Source organism: Zalophus californianus, chromosome 1, assembly GCF_009762305.2.
Source record: "Zalophus californianus isolate mZalCal1 chromosome 1, mZalCal1.pri.v2, whole genome shotgun sequence".
Lineage (NCBI taxonomy): Eukaryota > Metazoa > Chordata > Mammalia > Carnivora > Otariidae > Zalophus > Zalophus californianus.
The window spans coordinates 91388986-91412824 of record NC_045595.1 but is presented as its reverse complement, the minus strand read 5'-3'; the positions used below and the strand labels follow the sequence as shown (position 1 = coordinate 91412824).

At 48.0% G+C, this 23839-nt stretch overlaps 1 protein-coding gene across 2 annotated transcripts in view; it reads right to left on the bottom strand.

Annotated features, from left to right (window-relative positions):
• Positions 1-23839, bottom strand: part of EPHB1 (EPH receptor B1) — a 426979-nt gene that overhangs the window by 243697 nt on the left and 159443 nt on the right. For both annotated transcript variants that reach the window (XR_003518576.2, XM_027586952.2), the window contains exon 3: positions 18045-18726. Coding sequence is in view for 1 of the 2 variants with exons in the window: in XM_027586952.2 (XP_027442753.1) it covers positions 18045-18726 (682 nt within the window). In the remaining variant the exon portion in view is untranslated. The remainder of the gene's footprint in view (positions 1-18044; positions 18727-23839) is intronic.

The following is a 23839-nucleotide window of genomic DNA, read 5'->3' as shown; positions in this document are numbered from 1 at the left end:
AAGCCTCCATTCTAGCTGACTTTGCCGCCTAAACAGCTTTCCCTGTGTGCCCCCTGCCCTGCCAACCACCTCATCTCTGAGTCACTCCTAACACCCAGAAGTGAGGGCTGATTAGAATTTAAGATAATTTTCCCAGGGCATTAGCGTACTTTCTTTCTTTCAAGGAGTATCAGGGTGAAAAAGGGATAAAGCTTAAGTTTCAAGGGACAAATACTTTAAGACTGAGAGGGAAAACGGTTTAATTGCTTAAGTTCTTATTTGTCTCAAACAATATGGTGGGCGGGTGGATGAGAGAAGAGCTCAGAGCTGAGTGTTAACTTTGACAAACCTGTTTGGCCTGATGAACATGTGAGATGGGGAGGCCTGCGCCTTCTCCCTCTGCAGCCATGTGTCCTAGGCAGCCCTAGCCTCCTCGTGCACGCTGCACTTACCAACTCAGGACGCATCCATTCACAAGCAACGTTCCCCCCCCACACACCCCGCCACATACACATGCTCAAATATCCCTCCCCTCATGCAGCCTGCATTCTGGTGGGGAGAGGCAGATCGTGCACAAAATCAGTAAGTAGGCTGTACATTATGTCAGAGGTGATAGGTGCTATGGAGAAAAATAATGCAAGGTAAAGGAGGTGGGAGGGCTGTTAGTAAGGTAGCCCACACCGTGAGTGGGGTGGTCAGGTCAGGGATCACTGAGACAGTAATACTCAAGTAAAGACTTGGAGGAAGTGAAAGAGCCATCCCTACAGCTCTGGTGTTGGAATAACTGGACACCAAAGGCAAAATAATAAAAAAATGAACCTCAATCTGAACCTCATACCTTAAACAAAAGCTGAGTCAGAATGGATCACAGACATGCATGTAAACCACAGAAGTGTAAAACTTTTAGAAGATTAACATTAGGAGAAAACCTTTGTGACCTGCGGTTAAGCAAGGAATTACTTTACTGGACATGACACCAAAAGTATGATCCATAAATCTGGATCAATTGAAAAAATAATTGGTTGGAAACACTGAAAAAAAAAAGAATAAATTCTCTAGACAATGGAGTATTATTCAGCTTTTTAAAAGAAATGAGCTGTCAAGCCATGAAGAGACATGAGGGAACCTTAAATGCATATTACTAAGTGAAAGAAGCCAACCTGAAAAGGCTACATACTGTATATACCTGTATAACATTCTGGAGAAGACAAAACTATGGAGACAGTAAACAGATGAGTGGTTGCCAGGGGTTAAGGGAGAGGGAGGGATGCATGGATGGAGCACAGAGGATTTTTAGGGCAGTGAAACTACTCCACATGATACCACAACGGTGTATACATGTCATTATACACTTGTCCAAATACACAGAAGAAAGTACCACACCAAGAGTGAACCCTAATGTGAACTATGGACTCTGGGGGATTATGAAGCAGCAGTGCAGGTTCACTGATGGTGATCAGTGTCCCCCTCTGGTGGGGATGTTGAAATGGGGAAGGCCATGCAAGTGTGTGGGCAAGGACACGTGGGAAATCTTGGTACCTTCCCCCCCACCTTGCTATGAATCTAAAACTGCTTTAGGAAAACAAAGCCTTCGATAAAAAAACATTTAATGGATAAATTGGATTTCGTCAAAACTGAAAATGTTCGCTTTGTGAAAGACACTGTAAAGAAGAGACAAGTTACCGAATGAAAGAAAATATTTGCACACTATATATTCGCATAGCCAACAAAAAGACATATCCAAAATATATAAAGAAATCTCGACCCCCAATAGTAAGAAAACAAATAGCCTAATTAAAACTTGGACAAACATCTTGAATAGACACTTCACCAAGGAGGATAAACAAATGACAAATAAGCACATGAAAGATATTTAACATCATTATTCACTAGAGAAACACAAATAAAAACCACCCTGAGATACCAAGACAAACCTAACAGAATGGCTAAAATAATAAATACTGATCATACCAAGTGCTGCAAAAGATGCAGAAAACGGTGGTAATGCAAAATGGAACAGCCACTCTGAAGATCCATCTGGCAATTAAGCACACAATTTCTGCATGACCCAGCCATCCCTCTCTTGGGCATCTGACCTAGAGAAATGAAAATGTATGTCTACACAAACCCTGTCCACGAATGTTTATAGCAACTCTATTCATGATTACCAAAAAATTGGAAACAATCCAAATGATTTTTGACAGGTGCATGGATATACAAACTACGGTGCCTCCATACGATGGAATACTACTCAACAATAAAAAGCAACAAACTAGTGATATAAACAATGACTTACATGGATCTCACAGGCATTACACTAAGTGAAAGAACCCAATCTCAAAGGTTTACTATATCGCTCCATGTACAAAGACGACAGATACAAGGGGATGGAGACTGGACCACTGGTAGCAGGGCTGGGGGTAGGAGGAGACAGTGACTGGAAAGCAACATCACAAGGCAGCTCTTCTGTATTCTGATTTTTAGGGTGGTTACACACATCTGTGCATGCATTAAAGTTCATAAAACTTTCTCCCAAAAGAAGTCAAATTTTCCATATGACAATTTTTAATAGAATTATTCATTATTATTTATTTAAGAGAGAGGGAGAGAGTGGGTGACGGACCGAGGGAGAGAATCTTCAAGCAGACTCCCCGCTGAGCACAGAGCCCGACTTGGGGCTTGATCTCACGACCCTGAGATCATGACCTGAGCCGAAACCAAGAGTCAGACACTTAACCGACAGAGCCATCCAGGTGTCCCTCTGTGAGACAATTTTTTAAATGAAATTTAAAGTCACAAAAAATTTAAAAAAAAGAATCTTAATAAAGAAGACAGCCATGGATGGGGTGTTGCAATAACCTTGCAATGACAAACTGAACAAACTCACATCCATTTATGACTAAATGGGTGGTTTTCCCTATCTTCAATGACTCCACTTTAAAGTATTTTATGGACCCATGAGCCAGATCATGTTATCGAAACCTTCTTAATATTTACTGGATCTCTGTACATTTACCACATTCTTCCCACAGTTTTTCTATGTCTCAAGGGAACCAGCACCAAACAGAAAATTATCCTCTGGCTTATTTAGTAACAAAATTGCTAGTATCATCGACATCCATTTTTGAACCCTTGCAATGTGTCAAGGTCTCTGCTGAGCTCCACACAGGCAGATTCTCATGGAGGCCTCACAGCAAGCTTGAGCCCAGTGTTAAACAACAGCTTAATGCAGAGCAATACTGAGGCCCAGAGCAGCCACCCTGCTAAGAAACACAAAGCCAGGATGGAACAACCCAAGCTTTCCTGCTGCAGACTCTGAACAACACCCCATCCATGGCTGTCTTCTCAACAGCTTGGCCAGCCCACCTTCATTGCATAGTGCGTAGACTCGTGCCCTTGTTTCCCTGGGGGGACGGGAGGGTCCTTGGGCAGGGCTGAGACGGGCTACACTGAGCTTCCTGGGAAGTACCCCTGTGTGCCAGAGACAGGTGCCCTGAGTATGGACCCCCAAAAAGTTCATCTGGGGTCTTATCCCAGAGTCAGGGGATTTTCCCAGCAGTTCCAGAGAGGTCGCTCTGTGTTCTCACGGGTAGCCATCACCTTAAACAGCCCATGGAGGAGAATGAACTAATGATAATCCTTTTTTCCAGGGGTATGTCCTTTTCTTTCCTCCTTCCTGGTGAGTTAATACCAATGCGTATCATGATGAGGCTTCTATGTTCTCGTTTGCATTTGTTCACCTTCACAAGAAATCCGAAAATCACCTCATTCTTTCAATGCGTGGGGTACTGACATCAAAATCTTTCCTTATCTGTGTCATCTATCCCTTCAGTTTCTGCCTGGAAAAACTGCATCTCTATAGAGGCCTAGCCACCCGGTCACCTGGCTTTTCAGAGGCGGTCCTCCCGGGGACCTCCAGACCTTCAGCGTGAGCCTGGCTGAAAGATGATGGGAAGGGTCCTTTCTAAGCCATGGCACAACTGCTAGGCAGATGGCTCTGGCCCTGGCTGCTGTGGTGTCCAGAACCTTCCATGAGCATGGGGTGGATTTGCAGAGGTCAGGGCTGGGGCATCCCTCAGCCACACACTTTAGCACAAACACGTCAGGGCTGCTCCTGGCCAATTTAACAACACGGGGCTGGGCAAAGAAATCACCTGATGAACCAAGCAGCGGGGGGAAAAAGCCCTGACAGAAAGTCTTGATTTGTCGGGGGTTATTGCCCAGCTCAGGCTTCCTGGTGACTCAGCTGCTCCTGCCTGGGGAAGGTCCCCCTCAGCCAGCTCTTGCCTGGGAAGCCAAGCCAGTGATTTCCCAGTAGCTATCGGCCAGAACAAGAATTACTCATAAAAGGACAGACTTAAATGTCTCCCCAGGAGCGACTATTGTTTACAGGGTTATTGAGGGAGTGAAAATATAAGAGCAAAGGTCGGTGGACACCAGCAGTGGGAGTTTACAAGAAACTCTGTCATTTCTTATTTCCCCCCTTTCTATGATGAGAAGTTAAGACAACGCCCCTCTGCCATTCGAAGAAGCAGCTTTGTTGCTTATTCTTTCAAAATATCCTTCTGAAGGCCCCCTCAGCGCCCCCCACCCTTCCTGGGCTGGCTCTTACCAGCGGGCTGATTTGCACAGGGGATGCCTCTCTGCTGCACCCCCTTCCAGGCTCACTCTCCTTCTCTTGCTCTAATTAGCAACTGCTTTTTTTATTTTTGTATGCACGTTCAAAGACAGAGAGCAAGGGGAGTGAAAGGGAGAAAGCAAAGGTCTGTGTGAAAGGAGAGAGCAGATGGCTTCTCCCTCTCCCCCTCTGTGTCCCTGGGCCCCCGTGTTGGCAAACAGCGCACAATGTCTGTCTACAGAGCTCTTTGTGGCCTAGAAGAAGGGGCCGGCACACAGCTCTGGGCAGGAAAGGAGTCTGTGGGGAAAGGCCTGAAAAGGCACTGCCCCTGGGGGAAGCCAGGGTAAGGAGGAGATGGAGGCCCTCAACCTATTGGATGTCCAGGGGCAGGGACCTCTGCCTCCTCCTCCTGGGTCCTTAGGAAGTGGGTATATGGCTGCCTAGTTGGCTTGTGTACTGATGGGCTACCTTCTCTGGGTAGTGAAGCCATTGCCCCCAGGGCTGCAGAAAGTCCTAGAGGGAAGGGGGATCTACTGCTCACTTTGGTGCTGTCAGGCCCGAACTCCTCACTTGAGTTTCCATTAGAGACAATTCTTAGGTGAGTGGGCAGAGGTACCCACAAAGGGGGAGGCACATCGTCAACCCCAAAGACTGAATCACTCACCCTGACTGGGAAAGTTAAATTCAACAATCAACAGCTCTGGATGCTGGTTTTTAACTGGTAGCTGGATTAAAAGATTTAAAAGATGTTAGGGAAAAAAGGGAGCTCAAAAGAATTCTCAAAAGGAGAAAATAATCAAGAATGGGGTTGAAGAAGCTGGAAAAAAAGCAGAATATGCTCTAGAAAAGTAAAGAAATGAGCACAGAGAAGCAGGGCATTCTACAAAGACATCTTTTAAAAAAAAGTTATTGTTCTTTTTAATGAATGATCTCATTATCAACATGTGTGATTATATGTTAATAATTTTGGTGATAAAAATCAGTCTTGTAATATCTGCAATTGATTTCAATGATAAACATTGATTTCCTGTATTTTACTAAATGAAAGAACTCGTTTTTATTGCAATTTGCATCTAAACAGTTTCCTAGGGAAAAAATAAAAACAGTGAATGGAAATAACTATCCATTCATTAAACTTCTACCAATGAAATGTGTTTCTCTTTTCTTCCTTTTTGAATAAAGTCCAGAGAGAAGACAGACAAGAGAATAGAATAAATGGAGGAAAAGAAAACAGGAAGACCAACTTGGCCAAAGATGCAGAGGGGTAGGCAAACAGAACGAGTAGGAAAAAAAAGTCCCACGTCCCAAGGACCTTCACATTCAGATCAATGCAGGCATGTGTGGGACAGACCCAAAAACCAAACAGAAACCCTCAAATCGCCTAATTCCCAGAACAGGCAAAATTTTGCCAAGTTCATGATTTGGCAGCGTTGTTGCATATTCCATACAATTTCAATAAGAAGCTCTATCCATCTTGTGCAAAGAGCAGATTGTCATTTTCCACTTGAAATACACACGTTGCACTGACCTTATGTCCTCTGTCAAACTGCGGCGTTATCACCAACTTTTAGTGAAAGGGTTTCACAACGTATGGGCTTGCGGCCATTCTGTTGATTTTGTTCTGGGCGTGTGTGTGCACAGCGTGTCACTATATTGGACAACAGACAGACAAGGCCTCTGCCATCACTGGTTACTTCCTCCATCTGGCTCTGCCATCATCACTTCTACAAGCTCATGCCTTGTCAGCGACTCCCGCCTGGTTCCTGCTTGGTTTCTTTGGAGCTTACGCTACTCAGTGCTGCTGGATGTTTCCTTACACATCCTCATGCAAAGCTTTTCTCCCTCCTCGGCTCTCACCCTGCTTCCACAAATTCTGTTTTCAACGCATTTTGTTTTGTTCTCATTTAACAGATGGCACAGAGCGGGCATTTGGGACGCAGAGACACAGCAGGTACGGCCCTGCCTGTGAGGAGCTTGTGGAGAAAGAGACTGAGATTGAAGACAGAGGCAGAAGCGTTCCCACTTCAAGCACGGTCCCTCCGTGGACCCCTGGCTCATCCCTAGCCAACAGGAAGCACACATCAAACCAATGACTTTTCCTTGGGTCCCTTAGCAAAGGATTATATCTCAGCCCAAATGAGATACTGAAGACCCAAACCTCACCACAAATCACAGGTCTGCCCCTAAGGAATCTTGCTCTTCTCCAGCTTGGGGGGTGGGGTGTGGAGGGGGAGTAGAGACCAGCAGTTATCAAACCAGCCCCAGAGTCCTTATGCTGTATGACCTTGGCAAAGTTACTTAGCTTCTTTGTGCCTCGGTGTCTTCAACTGAAAAATGAGATTGATAATCATATGTACCTCATAGGGCTATTGTAAGGATTTAAGAGATAATGCAGGAAAAGAATTAGGCAGAGCATCTGGTACATAGTGAGTGCTCTGCAAAAGATAGCCACGCTGTATTAGTGGTTCAGTGCAAGCTGGAAGCCAGTCCAGAAAGGTTTGCTCCGTACCCACATTATAGCCTTCACCATGATTGGATGATGAACTGAGGGACTGCCCTGAAGAGTGTGTAAGCTGCTTCCTTAGCCCAAGTGCCCAGGGCAAGTTAGCATTCTTTTCAAACATCAGTCATTTGCATATCATCCTTACTGGTTTGGGCCATATCTATGCACCAGGTTTTTTAATGTATTATTATTCTTCTTTAGGTTGACTTATTTTTTTAACCCGAATATATTTATTTTAACAGAAAAGTAGTGAGGAAGGAAGTGGGGTAGGGAAAAGGAAGGGGCGGGGAGGGGAGAGGAACACAGAGGAGGGGAGGGGAGCAAGGAAGAGGGGAGAGAGGGACTGAAACAAGGAAGGGAGGAAGGAAGTCTGTGGTCTCAGAGAGAAAGAAAACCTGCAGAGCTGGAAGACAAAAGCCACAGAAAGAAGAGGCAGTACGCAGCCGCCCAGGGCTAAGACCAGGCCCACTGGCAGAAGCAGGGCTAGCGGAGGGCTGAGCTGTGGCCTGAAGCACAGGTGCCTGGTCAGGGGCCAGACTGACGCTGCTGGGAAGCTCTGCTGAGGGTGGGTTGGTGCAGGAGAAATGAAGAGGAGGCTGAGGCAGGTGAGGGCTGCGCACTAGTGATTTAGGAACGGGCAGCTGAGGGGGAGCCACCAGGGTATGAAGAAGCTCGAGGACCCAGAGGTAAGCTGGAAGAATCGAAGGAAAGGATGTGGGGTAGGAGATCTGGGTCAAAGGATGAGAGGTAAGAGATGTGTGGGGCAGAGCAGGACTGCACAGGGTGAGCAGGGAGGCCAGAACTGGCTCCAGGCAGGAGACGAAGGATGGGAAAAGCAAGCTGTATTTCCCATTAAACCAGGTTGGGTGGCTTTCCTGGGACTGGACTGGGAGAAGGGGCTGGCCTTTGAGCACCAGAATCTGCACCTGCCCTGTCCCATCTGCAGACCAGTCACCTGCCAGCGACTGAGAAACGCCAACATGGATGAGCAGCATGTGCCGAAATGGCCTGATGCTATAGGTGGGCAAAGAGCAGATAAAAGGCAGGATGCCCTGCAGGAGGGAATGAGACAGAGGAAAGTGAAGCGTAGACCATGTCATGCATGGAGGGAGCAAACTCCAAACGGTCTGCAACAAGCAAACTCACCCGATTTAACGATGTGTTAAATGGGCACACTTGTCAAGTCCTGAACGGGGCAACACATGGAACTTTGCCATGGTCAATGCCCCTCATAGCAAGACAAATGTAAATTGAAACCACAGTGGGAGGTCAGTTTTCATCTATCAGATTGGCAGAGATAAAAATGGCAGACATTTTATTCTCTTGGCGAAAGTGTGGGGAATAGGAGCTCCCTTACACCATTGGAGGTAGCAAAATTGGTAGAAAACATACTTTTTGGAGGACAATTTGGGAATATCTATCAAAATTAAAAATTTATATACTTTGATTCAGCAATTTTTCTTCTAAGAATTTCCTGCATCCTTAGTTCTTAGAAAAGTGCTTGGCACATAGAAAGTCCTCAATAAATATTCATTGAATAAATTAATTAGTGAATTTGACTCACAGACAGGCTTGCACACAAGTACAAAGATAAATGCAAGGATGTTTGTTGAAACATTGTTTAGAAATAAATAACAAAAGAAAACAGGAAGTAACCCAAATGTATATAAGTGAAGGACCCAAAAGTCTCACCCATTCAATAAAATACTACAGAATCATTTTTTAAAAAGAGGCAAATTTCTATGTAACACAGCCAAGCTATTATTAACCTTCATTGTTAAATAAGAAAGGCATGGGGGGGACTAAGGGGAAAGCCCTGTGTAATATGGCCCTATGCAAGTGGGAAAAAGATCCATATTCTAGGTGTGCAAATGCACACATCTTCTCTGCAAGAGAATATCAGAAACTGGAAAAGCGAGAGACCCTAGTGAGGACCAGAGTGGGAGGGAAACTCTTTTCATAAGTACCACCTGTTCAAAACACTTTTTTTTTTTTTTTTTGAGAGCAAGGGAGAGACAGAGAAATCGTGAGCAGGGAGGGGCAGAGGGAGAGGGAGAATCTTAAGCAGACTCCCCGCTGAGTGGGGAGCCCCACACAGGGTTCCATTCTAGGACCCTGAGATCATGACCTCAGCTGATATCAAGAGTCGGATGCTTAACCAACTGGGCCACCCAGGTGCCCCCAAAACATTTTAAAATAACAACAAAGGGTAACTTGGTGGAAGAGAGATTTGCACAAAAGTTCCACCCCAGGGACTGGATCAGTGGGCCCCTGATTCAATGCTAGGAAGAAGGGTTCCAATGAACCAGGCTGCCTCAGGAAGTCCAAGTGTCCCATCACTGGAGGTGTTGAAAAGCAGGCTGGGGGACCACTGTGGGAAAGCAAAGTGTAACCTGGTGGGCTGGACTCACTGTCCTTAGAGGTCTTACCTAGCTGGGAGGGGTTATCCTCCACTGGGTCCCACCAGGGCCACAGAGCCCCTTATGGCTCCCTTGCCCTCTGGATATTGCAAGCACTTTCCGAGAACTAAGAATGTAGCAAATTCTTAGAAGTAAAACTCCTCAATCTGAGTACAGAAGTGTAAAGGGCCTGGCATCAGCAGCTGCCCAGTAAGTACCTAAAGAAAGAATGAGCATAAGTACCACTCAAGCCACATGAACTCACATGTGGAATCCAGCTTGACTGAGGAATGGAAGGCCAGAACTGCCCAGGCCTGCAAGGATGTGAGCAGAGCAGGTCTCCAAGGGTCATATCCAAAGACCAGGTAAGTCCAGCTCCCACTAAGAGTGTGTGCCCTTAGGGTTGGTGGGCTCTTCCAGACAGAGGCCAAGGACAAGCCAGAAACCAAAGGACCTGTTTCCTTGCCCAGCTCTTCCTTTGACCTGGGCCCTACCCTCAATGAAAACCTGTTAGGGATGGGTTTGACCCTCCCTGGCCCTGAATGTCTGTCCTGTGATACCAAAAAGCCTCCTGACAGTCCCCACAGTGCCTCCTTACCCTCACCAACCTCTCCAGGGCCTGATGTGGCGGAGATGATTTCCTCCTGAGCCCCTGGCCATGAGCACTTGGCACACACACCCATGAGCGCACGCACGCACGTGAGTCCAGCATATCTGCAGCTGCACAGACTCGCTCTGTAGCAGGCTAGGAGGGCACACAGGAAGGCAGATGCCCTCTGTCATGGAGACCAGAGCCAACCCAGACATATTCCTCTATACGAAGCCTCATCTCCCCAGGATTTGCCTGCCTTGCCCTCATTAGCTGGCTCTTGAAACAAAAGGCTCAGCTGCCCCATCAGGTAACTGATACTCAAGCTCTTAGTTCAGCCAGCAAGGAGAGTGCAGATAGGACCTCTACAGGAAGAGACCCCCTCCCCTAGGAAAAGGCCAAGAGTGCCCCTCTCTCACTGTTCCTGTCAAAGTGCTCTTGGCAAACTGAGGTTTGCTTCTGGTGGTTTACCTGCATCTGGGAGGCATTCCTTCTCCGCTGGCAACTGCCCTGAGCTGACTCTTCTCAGTCTTCTTCCCCCAGTGCCTTCAGGGAGAAATGAGACCCAGGAGCATTAGGGCACTGTCAACACAGCTTGTCAACGGCCAAAGGCCAGTGGGAAAAGAATTGAGACCATCAGAGCTCCTTGGCGCCCAGAACTGGAGGACCCCACTCAAATTCAGTATGATTTTCATCTTCATGATTCAAAATCAAATGTAGTGATTCCTCACCCAGGCAAGGGAGTTTGTGTGGATGTTTGTGCTCAGGCAGGGACTGCCCAGCTCCAGAGAGAGATGGGGACAGGAAGCAAAGGGAGTAAGTCTGACCACCGCCCTGCCTAAGCTGGGGGCCCATGCTGGTCCTTGATGCCCATTAGACAGCCACAACCGGGCTTCTAGTTTCCAGCCCCACCACCTGCCCTCTGCTTTTCCGTAAGCACAAAGCCTTAGACCTCATCCTTCCCCGGGAGCTTGGGGTTGCCCCCCACCCTGAGAACCTGTGTACCCTCTGGATGGCCTCACAAGCAGATCAACATGTCACAGCATCTGGAGAGACAATACTACACCCAGAGAGGTTAAAAAGAAGATAGTTATAGTCAATGTGGAGCTCTGTGCTATATACAGTGTGGAAATGTATAGCCACAGAACATGGCGCCAAGAGCCCAACCCAAGAAAAAACAAGGGACAACACAGACACAAGGGAGGGAATCCATGAGAGAACAGCTGAGAAGTCTGATAGCCCTGAAGATACATGTTGTGTGTTGAAGGATGGTTAATTTCAACAAAATCCAGTCTGGGATGCAGAGGTAGATAGAGGCGTCCCCAGACCAGGGGTCCTGATCCCTGCTCTGACATTAACTAGCCAGGGCTCTCTAGACTGGTACCTACAAACATTCCCTGGCCACCCTCTCTCTGTGGATAATGTGGTAGTCAGAATAGATGGTCTCTCAGCATCCCACAAGCCTACCCAGCCTGGGTAGTTTCAGACTCTCTAGTTCTTCACGGGCCGATGAAGGTGCTCTAAGTAGCCCTAACTGGACTGCTAGCCCAGTGACATTTCCACTATGCACAGCCTTTGAGTAAGGACCACATGGTGTCTCTGTCGACATCTTTGATAGCACACATTTATTAAGTCATGGACTCCCACCTAGGGCAGCTCGCAGGCACAGAACCCTGCCAAATCAATCTCAGTCACTCCAGCGCCGACCTGGGAGAATCACAATTGTTTGGTCAACACTAGTGGAATTGGGGTGCTTCTACACCTGTCTTTCAAAGGCAAAGGGGCAGTGCAGAGCACAACGGGACTTAGAACCCAACGCTCCCCTTTCTTCCCCCCTTGCCATGCCCTACTGCCACCAGGGTCCGGGACCGAGTGCTCACACCCCATACGCTGGAGTTGGTGAGGCCGTGGGGCATCCTTCCAGCTCTGTTTGCTGTTGCTCATGCCGGTGTCACAGCCCATTACATCCAGCCAATTACACAGGATTCCTCTCTGGAGGGCGCTGGGCAGGGCCACCGTAGGGAGCAGAGGAAGCCCGAGAGACTTCTAAATGAAGTAGCCTGTTGGGAAATCCTATTATGAAGCTCATCTTACAAGGCTGCGGTGTTAATGACCCTGGCCTCCTGAGCCCTGAGCAGAGCTGGTCTCCCTGGGGCTTGAGAGGAAGCTGTCTAGTGCAGGCTTCCTTTCACTCCTAGCCAACAGCTGATGGGCTGGAGTGAGTGGACGGGGTTCCCCAATGCCCTGGATGCAGCTGTCAGCTCAGTGCACACATGCACACACATGCGCACACACACACACACACACACACACACAAACACACACCTTCCCCTTGGGACCCCACCTTCTCTTTCGGCACCCAGGATGAGGATGCAGTGGAAACCCAAAGCTGGGATGAGCAACCCCAAGGGAGATGGAATTGGCCCCAGCAACTTTTTTCCAAGGGGAGCTAAATTAGACACATTTTTCTCCACCTTCAAATCCTGCAGATTTTTCGTCTCAACTCCCCCAGGCTTATAAATTGGCTCATCTCAGCCATTCAAGTTGACAAAGGCGCTGAAACTGTTGAAAGGTTCAAAATGTCCCTTGGGTTTCCAGGCATGAAGGAATTTACATGTAGGTGGAAAATTACCAAGGAAAAAAGTCCCTATTTGGAGAGAGAGGAGTGCAGAAGCTGGGGGTGGGGGGGAGGAGAGGAGGCCTCTGGGGCAGTGGCAGGGAAGTGGCTGGCCTGAGGATCACCTGGGAGGGCCACACACGACAGTGCCAATGAGGTTTCAGGCCCTATCTCAGGGCTTTGACATGCACTGGGGTAGGAGTAGGAGAGACATGGATGCACCAAGAACTGCTCTGGTCTACCCTAGAAGTTGTGAAGGCCCCACTAACATCCGGAGTTGGAATGGTCTCAGCTGACCTCAGAGCCCCCTGGAAAAGCCATATGGATTCCTGGTTCTGGAACATGGATCCTCAGCCCCAACCCTGACCGGCAGGCCCTGAGAGGGGCATAGGAGTCCTGCAGGTTTGACCGTGCCCTTGATGACAGCAGTGGCACCCCTGATGTTTGTTCGCAGGACAGTCTTGACTGACCCAGCTGGTCCTGGCCAGCTGCAGGGAAAGCTGTTCCTTTCTGTAACCCCTAGACAGTCATCCCTCAGCTTTCTGTCCCTCTCTCCTCTGCAGGCTTCCTAGCAGCTCAGGGTGTCAGGGCCCTACACAGCCTTCCCAGCCCCTACTCCAGGTGCAATGATGCTCTACTCCCTGCTGGCCAGTCTGCCCCGCCTCCAGCCCACTCCTGCAGTCCCTCTTCCCAGACACCTTCTACATCCCTTCAGGTGCGCCCTTTCTGCAAATCCCACAGGTCCAAGATGCCTTCAGGGACCTCTCCCAAGCCCCCTTCTCCTCTACTCCAGCAATACAGATGGTTCTGGTCTAGAGCTTATATCTGGGGTTCTTGGCCTGGCCTCCACTTATATCTCAGAAGAGGTCACCTGGGGATGTCATTTTATAAAACCTTTCCTGTGGCTTCTCATGCTCACCCTGGGATCAAGAATCACTGCTTCAGATGACCATCATCCTCTCTCAGGCTCTGGGAGTCTTCTCAGACCTTCAGCTCACAAAGACCACCTGCCTACCCCACCTGCTTCAAGGCAGGCTGCATAAGCCACACCTTCCAAATGTGTGTTACCTGACTCACTGACTTGTTGAGGGACAATGGATCACGCATATGTGCTGATCCCTGGTCACTGCCGGACAGTCATGGAGCTGGGCCTGCATAGGTGCAGACAGGTGATGACTGAATGTTCAGGTGTCCTGCTGAACTGTGTCTCTGGGTGGGGATTCCACATGCCACCTTCCTTCCAGAATCTTATTCTCTTAGAAGCCAGAGTCAGATGGTGTGTTTTTGGGCTTAAGGGCAATGACATGGCATCTCGTGGGCTTCCAGAGCATTCTCAAATCCATTGCCCACTTGATCTTCACACGCCCTGAGAAGCAGGCAAAAAAGATGGGGCTATCATGGGAAAGGACCTACATAAAAGCCACCAGAAGCTCACAGCAGAGCCAGGCTTAAAACCAGCTCCTGTCTCTAGGTTAGGCCTCTTCCACCTGGATGCACCCCCTTCCCCCTTTCATCTCCCTGCACCCCCCTTGAGTGACAGCACCAACAACGAAGGCCTGGGCCCCATGGGTCAGTGTGTGCCCTCAACAGTAGTGAGCCCGGACTGGCCTATTCCTCCTGGAGCAGGAATAAGGGAGGATGACAGGGAAGGTCATGGAAGGCACTGTCGTTCTCTGAGTCCTGAATGTGGCTGGAAAGGTAGGCTAATGAGGCAGCTCCTTTTGGAAGCTCCAGGGACTACGCCTGGGAGGGAAAGCCAGGCCCTCAAGGAGCACTCAGGGGCAGAAACAGAATCAAGTCCCATGCTCCAGCTAGGATCTGGCTGCCAGAGGCTGTCTTAGCACCTGAGACCCGTCCCTGGGCACCTAAATGGGACACTATAGCCCCGAAGCTTCTAACAGACAGCTAAGAGGCCTTCCCATCCCAGGTTCCGCCTAGCAACTGTGAGTCTCAGCCCAGCCATCCTCCCCAACATCCGCTTCAACTGGTGCAATATTTCAGGCCCCACAGCACAGAGAGAGCTTGCAGAGCACCAGCTCTCAGTGTCCCTGGCCCCAGGGAGGGACAGACTGCAGGGACCCACACAGAAAATCAACGTAGCCATCAACCTGAGTAGGGAAGGTATGCGGCAGGTAAAGACAAAGCCATGATTGCTCATTAATCCACTAGACTATGAGCATAAGGCATGAAGTTGGGGCAGATGGGCCATTTTCCTAGTAATTAACAATTTCATAGATGGGGTCAAAGTCACTGGCAGGGTCAGCAGGTTACTACGATTCTGCCTGATTGGCCCAACCTGTGTGAGCAGAAAAGATGAGTCTGGCAGAAGCCTGGGGTCATGGAACCCTCTAGAAAGTGCATCTGCCGCTTGCTGCACATCCTAACGTGTAAGCTCCCCCCCACAGCTTTCTCTGCCTCCCCCTCCTCTCATCACTATCCTCTTCAGAACAGGAGCAGCTCTAGGCCAGGACCACTCTTCACTGGCTGGGCTGCCTAATTGGTCTCCAGGTGTTTCTGCACAACTGAGCGACTGGTCCCCATGAATCTGACAGGAGAGGCTTTAGCAGATGCAAAGTGAAAGTCAGAATAAAGTTCCCGTCCATGTTCAAAATATGTCTTGCCAAAAAATAACAGAAAGGATATTCTATAGATCTGACACAGGCGAAAAGGCCCAGATTCAAATTTCCAGAAAAGAAAAATCTCTTAGGTCAACATAATTGTGTGAAGCCCAGGACCATCCAGGCTTTGCCCAGCCAGATTCCAGGGCATTCATTCTCAGGGCTGTGTTGGAGGAGGGGAGCTTGCCTTCCTTCTCCAGTCCTACCAGGACAACTGACAGAGGCTCACCCACAATTCTCTGGCATCCCCCATTCTCCACACTGCTGGCCTCATGAAAACTGGCTATACTAAGCAAGCCACCCCACAATGCCTGTGAAGGGCTACATGGTGCCCACCTGACAGCATAGCATGAGCCCCCAAAATAGGTGGGGTCCCCTTGCTTGGAGACATACCACAGGGACCAGTCACAAATCCTTCCACCTGTACTGCCCATCTCCCTCCAAAGGGTGCAGAGTCCTCCCAAGATCACTGTCAATGGCCAAGGCCTCTTCACCTCCCTGGGGCAGGCTGCTAAGGCCTGGGAAGGGAGCTCTGGCTCACCCATTAAAGCCAGATTGCCAGCAGAACCAATGGCTAAGATTTGGAGGATGCATCTTAAAGTTCTTGAGACAGAAAAATAAAGGCGCTTCTCTGCCCTTCTAGGGCACTAAGCTCAGCCAGGCTGCTGGGCTGCAAGATCCATGATGCCACCAGCCTTTCCACTCTCCACTCTCAGAGTTGCCATCAAAATGTGGCCTGTCTGTGCCTCTAAAATGGCAAAGTGACTGTGTGTGGTGTCCTCATTTCCTCCAGCCTCTGATGTGTTTGCAATAAGCCATCAGTGAAATCAAGCCAGGTTCATAATAACTCTAGATGAGGAATGTCCACCAACAGTCAGAAGGGGATTGGAACTAGGCGGGGAGAATGGAAAAAAACCACTTGGATTTACATATCTGTCTCCATAGGCCCTCCCACAACAACCACAGGAGGTGACTGACAAGCAGCATGGACAGCAGAACCCCCCAAAAGAGAAAAGTTCCAATTAGCCCAAAGAAATGAGAGCCTGCTCCCAGAGTCACAATTAAATCAGAACCAATCAATGCTTGCCCCGGATCCTGCCATTCTGCTTGGGAAATAATGAGAAAACGGAGAGGGCCCCAGCCAGCAAGTGCAGCATGGCAGACTTCTGAAGCCTGGAGAAATCACCAGCACTATTGCAAGCATGCCTGGCAGCTGTGGCACCTGCACCTTTAAGAACTCAGCCTAGTGCCCAGGTCCCCACTCAGACCCTGACAAATGCCCAAGAGGGCACCTCCTGCCCCACCCCCAACCAAGGGGACAAAGAGGAGTGCGGTGGGGCCAGGCAAGGCCGGTTTTAAAACTGTCTGCCTTGATTCATCACTTGATCTGGCACTCTCTCCCCTCTGTTTCCACACCATCCATCACGGGTACCATAAGCAAGAAATCCAATAAAGACACAAAGGCCTAACTCTCCATTCTCAGCAGGTCTCAGAAAGGCTGTGAGTGCACCAGCCCAGGCAATTAGCTGAGTCCAAAGGACTGCAGGGCTGACGGGCATTAGCAATCCTGTGCCTGGTGCCTGGCTGCAGGCATTTGGGGAGCAGAGGAAGTGGGAAAGGAGATAGGCAAGGACTAATACAGCTCCAACTACAACTTGTCCCCCAAAGGTCTGGAGCAACCTAGCTCACCAACTAAATGATGAGCAAGGGTCAAGGTGGTCATTTCTGGGTCTATGTGAATCTGAAGCTTTGACTGCCATGGGCAAAATTTCATAAAAGAAAGCATTCTTCTTTTCCCCAACTCTGGACACCCCCTACCTGTGTTCACCTTCCATGAACTTACTAAAGAAATGAACCGTGGGCTCTCTAGACCCTCCTATTCACTCTCGGAGAAGAATCTCCAGCCAGTTCAGCTCATTTATTACCACTGGACATGTGCTCTCCTGGACCGAGGGGAGCCCATGTGAGCAAACAGCTCCCTGACACTCCCCAACCACACCACTCTGTATCATTCAAGCAAAGGTTATACAATAGCTGGTACCACCTTCCCCCATTTCTGGTAGTGCATCTCCTGCCAGGACACATGAAAGCTAGGCCCCATCCCTGCCCCAGGACTTGGCATTGAGCCATGGGAGCAAGATAGGTAAGCACAGAACTTCAAGTTCACGAGCTCCATGGGTCCAGGACCAAGTTGGGTAGTGGGGAGCTGAACTGAAATGACCTAAAATATTTTCCAAATCCAGTCACTTCTCAACTACCCTTGAGTGAACTGTCCATGACAACCCCAATCCTGCATGCCTGAGTGCATGGGACTTAACGTGATACATGGGTGTGTGCATGTGTCTAGGGGAGGGAGGGCAGGAGGAAGGGGGAGAAAGTGCATGTACACATGTGAGAGAGAATATGAATGTCGGTGGCCCAAAACTAAATATAACTGAGTGGTTATTAAGTTCTTATCTACCATTGGGAATTCTCCCTATCTCTTCCCTCACCATGAACACTGGCATTCTGGTTGGACACAACTGAAAAATCATCATGCCTTGCACTAGGGATGTAGGTTCCCCGGATCTTTATAATAAGCCATTATTATATGGCTTATTACATGCTTATAACATGCTTCTGTTTCTTTGTGACCCGGAGCTGGAGATGGGGAAAATTCGCAGATCAGGCCCTGCCCCAGGTGGGCAGGAAGCAGAGGCCTTATGAGGCCATAGGACTTACCCTTGCAGGCCACACTGTTCTCAGCCTCATAGCCAGGCTTGCAGGTGCAGCGCCCAATGGGCACCATCCACTCTCCATCCCCGTTGCAGTAGAGTTTGATGGGCACGTCTACTTCCTCTGCATTGGGGATGCATGTCCCCCGAGCAATCACCAGAGAGGTACTCTCTGCCCCCGTCATGGTCTCTGGAAACACCGCAAAATTCTGCACAATGCTGGGACACTTCTTGAAGAAGACACGAACGGAAAGGAGAGACATACAGGCTCCATAATCCTGGAAAGCGAGGTAAAAACCATTCCGAGTCAGAGGCCCAAAGCTCCTAACTTCCGTGTTGACCTTCATCAGTCTTCCCCCAAAGTCCACCTGGGAGAAGCTCTCATCTGCAGCAATGGTGTCTACTTTGAGGTAGGGGGCCTCAGACCAGAAGGCCGACTTCTTGGTGGCAATAACTGAGTCAGTCTCGTAGTAGTACAAGTTGAAGGTCTCCTTACAGGAGCCTGGGACGTTGGGGAGGCTGCTGCAGTCTCTCACAGTGAAGCGCATCTCCGTGTAGATGCGGTGAGCCCCCCGCCGGTTGATGAAGGTGGTGAGGAGCCAGTTGTTTTGGTTGGGCTCGAAGACGTTGCACACCTGGTAGGTGCGGATGGTGTTCAGGTTTTCATCGTAGCCACTGACTTCCTCCCACTGAATCAGGCAGACCACGGGCGCACACATGCAAAAACACAAAAGAGAGACTAAGAAGACCCAGAAGAGAGGCAGAGCAGAGAAGTCTGGTGCTGGAGGGGGCCTTACGAGCTCACCAGCCCCACTGCTTCACCTAAGACAGGAATGCCCTAACCCTAGCTTGCTTTTAAAGACCTCCTCATAAGCAGACTTCAAAAATTTCTCTGCTGGCCCCCCTGAAATATAACAGGTTTCCCTCTAGAAAGCCTTCCTTCATCCAACCAACAGCGCTCCTGCTGTGACTATGGCTCATTATGTCCACAGGGACAACCAGCATCTTCCAGGCCTAGGTGACAGCAGAGACTTGAGACCTCAGTGCCATGGCCTCTCCTCCCCACAGCCACCCCCGTGGATTAGGAATCTGACTATGGGACACCCCTCACCCTGGAAATCTTCAGTTTGGAACCTCATTTCCTTTACTGTGGTGAAGCTCCTTTAGAGTCATGAAAAGCATGTGAATATAAGGCTTTTCAGAATTTCTCAACAGAGATTCTCATAAACTTCTGTTTTATAACATCAATCCCTTTGAAAGAGCTAGACCAGAAAACTTGTAGGAGTAGGGGCTACTAAGTGAGATCCTTAAGGAAGCAAATCAAGCTTCATTGTGTGCAAACTGCTAGCAGGGACCCGAAGGAAGGAAATGCTGGAGGATATTACACAGGGAGGAAGGAGGGCTTCTTTGCAGGGGAGAGAAAGCATGCTTTGCATTGGAAAAGAAAACTCATTTTTAGCAGCCCTCTAGGCGGGAAGGAGAAGAGAAACATTGCATTTATTAAGTGTTGTCTCTCCATCTTCCCTATAACACTGAAAACTAGATACTGTCACCCCCAATTTACAGATGAACAGATATGCAATTCACCCATGGTCACATGACCATAAGAGGAGACAGGATAGAGAAGAGATAGGAAGAAGTGCGTTGAATGGCCACAGAAATGCTCCTACTAACTTATTTCAGTAACAGGTAATAAGGGGCAGGAGGTCCTTAAAGGCACGGCTTCCTTAACCAAGCCGCTCTGCGGCAGACCGGGTCATTCTTTCTTCCTTGGGCTGGCAGAGGAAGTAGCTGCCCATCCTGGGGAGCTCTCAGGACCCTGACCTCAAGAACTGGGGGTATTCCCAGGAAGTTTCAATACGTTTGTTAAATTCTGTTCTGCTTGCCTGAAACAAATAAGGGACAGAAGAAATTGAGCTTCCTAAAGTGAAAAGAAAAAATAAATTGAGATCCTTGATCTTAATATTTAGCAGTGGCAAAAATAAATGATAGAAAATAGTACCCATTTCTCTAAATACTGTGCTAATTGCTTATTGTTCACAGTGTGGAGCTAAAATAGACAAACTAGAATTCTTCATTTAAAAAAGTTGAAGTCAATCTTGTGTGCATGGAAAATAGACACAGTTGCTTCTTGCACAGAATTAAGCCCCCTGTAGGAGCAGGAGGGCTAGGCTGTCTTTCAAGCTTATGCCAGAGCATCTGAAGACCAGGCATGGCGTGGAGGGAAAAATGGGCACATGGAGAGCTGTCCCTGCCCACCCAGCCCTGTAGAGTGACCTCACGGCCACTCCTGCTGTCGGGGCCCTGCCCCCGAAGCACCTGAGTAGCAATCCATCCAAGCTCCTTCTCCCCCCACCCCTGCCAGCCCCCCAGGAAGGTCCCTTCCCCAGCCTGGAGTCCTGGATGAGTTCCTTCCAGATCCTTGCACACTGCCAAACCTCACCTGGACTTTGCTTAATTTCTTATTGATTCTCCAGATGTCAATGAACCACTTTTTATTCCTTCTTAAAGATTATGTTATGTTCTATTTAAATGTGTTTGTTAAAGTTACTTTCTGCTTGCCTGGGTTTTTGGAACCAGAAGGAAATATATTAGGGAGAAGTTGCTGACAGTGGTTTTAGTTCAAATTTTCAGACCTCTCTCCCTTCCGTGGCCGCTTTGAAATAGTTTTCTGGTGGACCCTGTGTGACTTCGGAGGGAAGGATGGATTTCTTCTGCTGTTCTGCAAGTGTTTAAACAGCAGACTCCCTGTCCATTACTTCAGCCGGGCTGTGTAAAGTCTCAGCATGAACACAGGATGCCTTTGTCAAGGCACAGGTTGAAGCCCGTGGCCCCATTTAGGACAGGAACCTGTCCCAGCCAGAGTCCCCGACCCCCACTCAAGACTACCGCAGCTTCACTGTGTGGGAGCAGGAAAGGAAGCCCGCCTTTCGGGGCTCACCTTAGCACTGAGACTGTCACCACCAGCGGGCCTTAAGTAGACAGAATGAGGCATTTCTACTCTTGAGGAGCTAGGATATTGAGAACATTTATCTTAGAAACTGACGCTGATTGGTATTATAAGACCCAACAGAGGTAATCGTTTCAAACATTAACCTCTCTGGGCCTCAGTTTTCTCATCTGTAAAATGAGGACTCATACTGGGTGACCCTGGGTTATAAAAATCCTACACAGATTTAATTGATTCTGTGACAGCTCCTAAGGGAGCGATCAAAGCAAATTAGGAGGAATACAGCTGTATATTCAAAGGGAAAGGGTAGAGAGAAATTGAGAGAAATGAAAATAACTCCCTGATGTTTGGGGAACGGCCATGACAGAGTCTCATGTTCATTTCTTTCCCTTTCTCATTCCCCTGCCAGCGGGTAAGACAGGGATTGGAAAAATAAACGTGATCAGAGCTGGCTCGAGGAGGTATGAATGCCTTCCAGGCAAGTGGCAATTAGTGGTGGGGGCCTTGAAGAAAGAGTATTTTGGCAAGCAGAGATGAGGGTGCAATGGCATTCCCAGCAGGGAGGGACAAACACTGCTATTTGTTTGTGATATTTGGAATCAGCCTCCTTGCTTTAGAGTTATACCTCATTCACTCATCAATGAAAAAAATATTTACCGAATGCCAACTTTATGCCAGGCATTCTATTAGCCACTGGGGACAACAATATGAAGCTTATAGTCTAGTGAGAGAAACAGAAATTAGACAAATGGTTATTAAAATAACTAAATAATGACAATTGGGCTAACTGCTGTGAGGGAATATTACAGGGTGCCAAGAGGGGGTGGGCACCTGATACACAGAGGAACGTCAAGGAAGACCCTCCAAACTGAGAGGGGATGGACGGATAAGAGTTAAGCCAGAAGTGTGTGTCTGGAGGGGACCATGAGGGACAGAGAAGGAGTGCTGCATCGAGGCCCAAGAACAGCAAGTGCAAAGGCCCTGTGGTGGGACAATGTGGCCTGGTGCCACTGAGTAATGTCGTCTGTGTGGCAGAAGAGTCATAAAAAGCTACAGGTGCAGGAATGAGACTGAGGAGAGGATGAGTCTGGTCTAGAACTCTGAATTTCATTCTGAGGGTAACTGGAAGTTACCCAAACTCATCAGTTTTAGTGAGGAGAAGTACAGGTGATCAGAACTGGGTCTTTAGATTTCTCTGACGTAGAAACTGGGTTGGAGGGCCACCCCAATGCACGGTCAGGACAACTGGATGTGCGTATGGTGGTACCGGCAACCCATGACAGTAGGTTGGAGTAGACCTGTGGAAACCGAAAGGACATCTTGGAGTAGAATCCCAAAGTTCTCATGGGCTGAGTTGGGGGGAGGGGCCAGAGAGAGACTTGACCAGACCACGGGTCATGCATCCCCACAACGGTCTTCAACACATCCGTCTTACCTCCCCAACCAGACCTTGAGCTACTCTGTGTCCCCAGGCACACTGCTCCCCAGCTCCCTACAAAAGAGGAGCCTTACCAGCACTGGATATCCTACCCCCCAGATGTGCAGCACCCAGATCCTTTCAGCCAAGGCCCGCGTCAGCCCTGGTCCCCAGGACGTACTCTCACTGCCTGTCCCAAAGCTGATTTCCTAAAGGTCTTTGTTCAGTGGCAGCTTCTCAGCCTCTCCTTCCAGGCATCTGACCTACGCCTCCTGTATTCCTTTCTATAATTGTCTTTTCCCATTAAAATGACAACAAAGCACCATGATTTGCTTATCAGCTTGGCCAAAAATTGGAAAGATAAAATATCAAGTCTTGGTAAGAATCTAGAGCAAAGGGTATTTGCAAGCCTACTGGTGACACTGTGACGGGTGAAATCTTTGAGAAGTCATATCAGTAGTTTCTCTCAACATTTAAAATGTTGGCCACAACTCAAATCAGTAGGGAAAAAGTACATCATTTTAAGAAATCATTATGATAACTGAGTAGCCATCTGGGAAAAAACAACTTTGCCTCCATACCTCATTCCTTACTTCAGGATAAATTCTTAGTGAATCAAAGCTTTAAACATTAAAAATGAAACCATAAAAATACTAAAAGAAGCCATGGAGACAATTTATGTACAGTAATTATGACATGAAACTCAGAAGCCACAAATGAACAGATTGGTCAATTCAACTCCATACAATTTTTTTAAACGGCATAACAAAAATGGTCAGAAGTAAAATCAAAAGAAAAAAAAAAAAAAACAGAAACATGCTGGGAAGTAACTATTTGTAAACTTATCATGGATAAAGTGTTAATTTCCCCTAATAATGCAAAGATAATCTATATATCAATAATAAGATACAAAGACAGGCAAGGGATATTAACAAACTGCTCACTAAAAAAGAGATAGATACAGCTGATAAACATGTGAAAAGATATTGAACATTATTCAATATAAACCAAAATGGTAATTAACTACATTGTGATACCTTTTTTTTTTTTTTTTTTTTGTCAGACAGAAGTTTGATAACACACTGTGTTGGAGAAGGTGTGGAAAATAAGCACTCTGATACATAGCTAGATGAAGGGCAAACTGGTACAGCCTCTATAAAAATTTGGGGTTTTATTTATCAAAATTATAACTGCACATACCCTTTGACTCAGCCATTCACTTCTAAGATCAAGCCTCAGATATTCTTTTATATATGTAAAGATAGGTATGAACAATTATTACCTTCTGCCACCACCACCTCCAGAATTTTATGCATGCTTAGGACACCGGGAGGTGGCTGGGCCTCAGAGGATCATGGGCCTATGGACAATGTAGCAGCCTTCTCCGATTTGCTCTGAGTAGGGACCTCTGGGAGCTTTGCACAAGTGTGGTGGA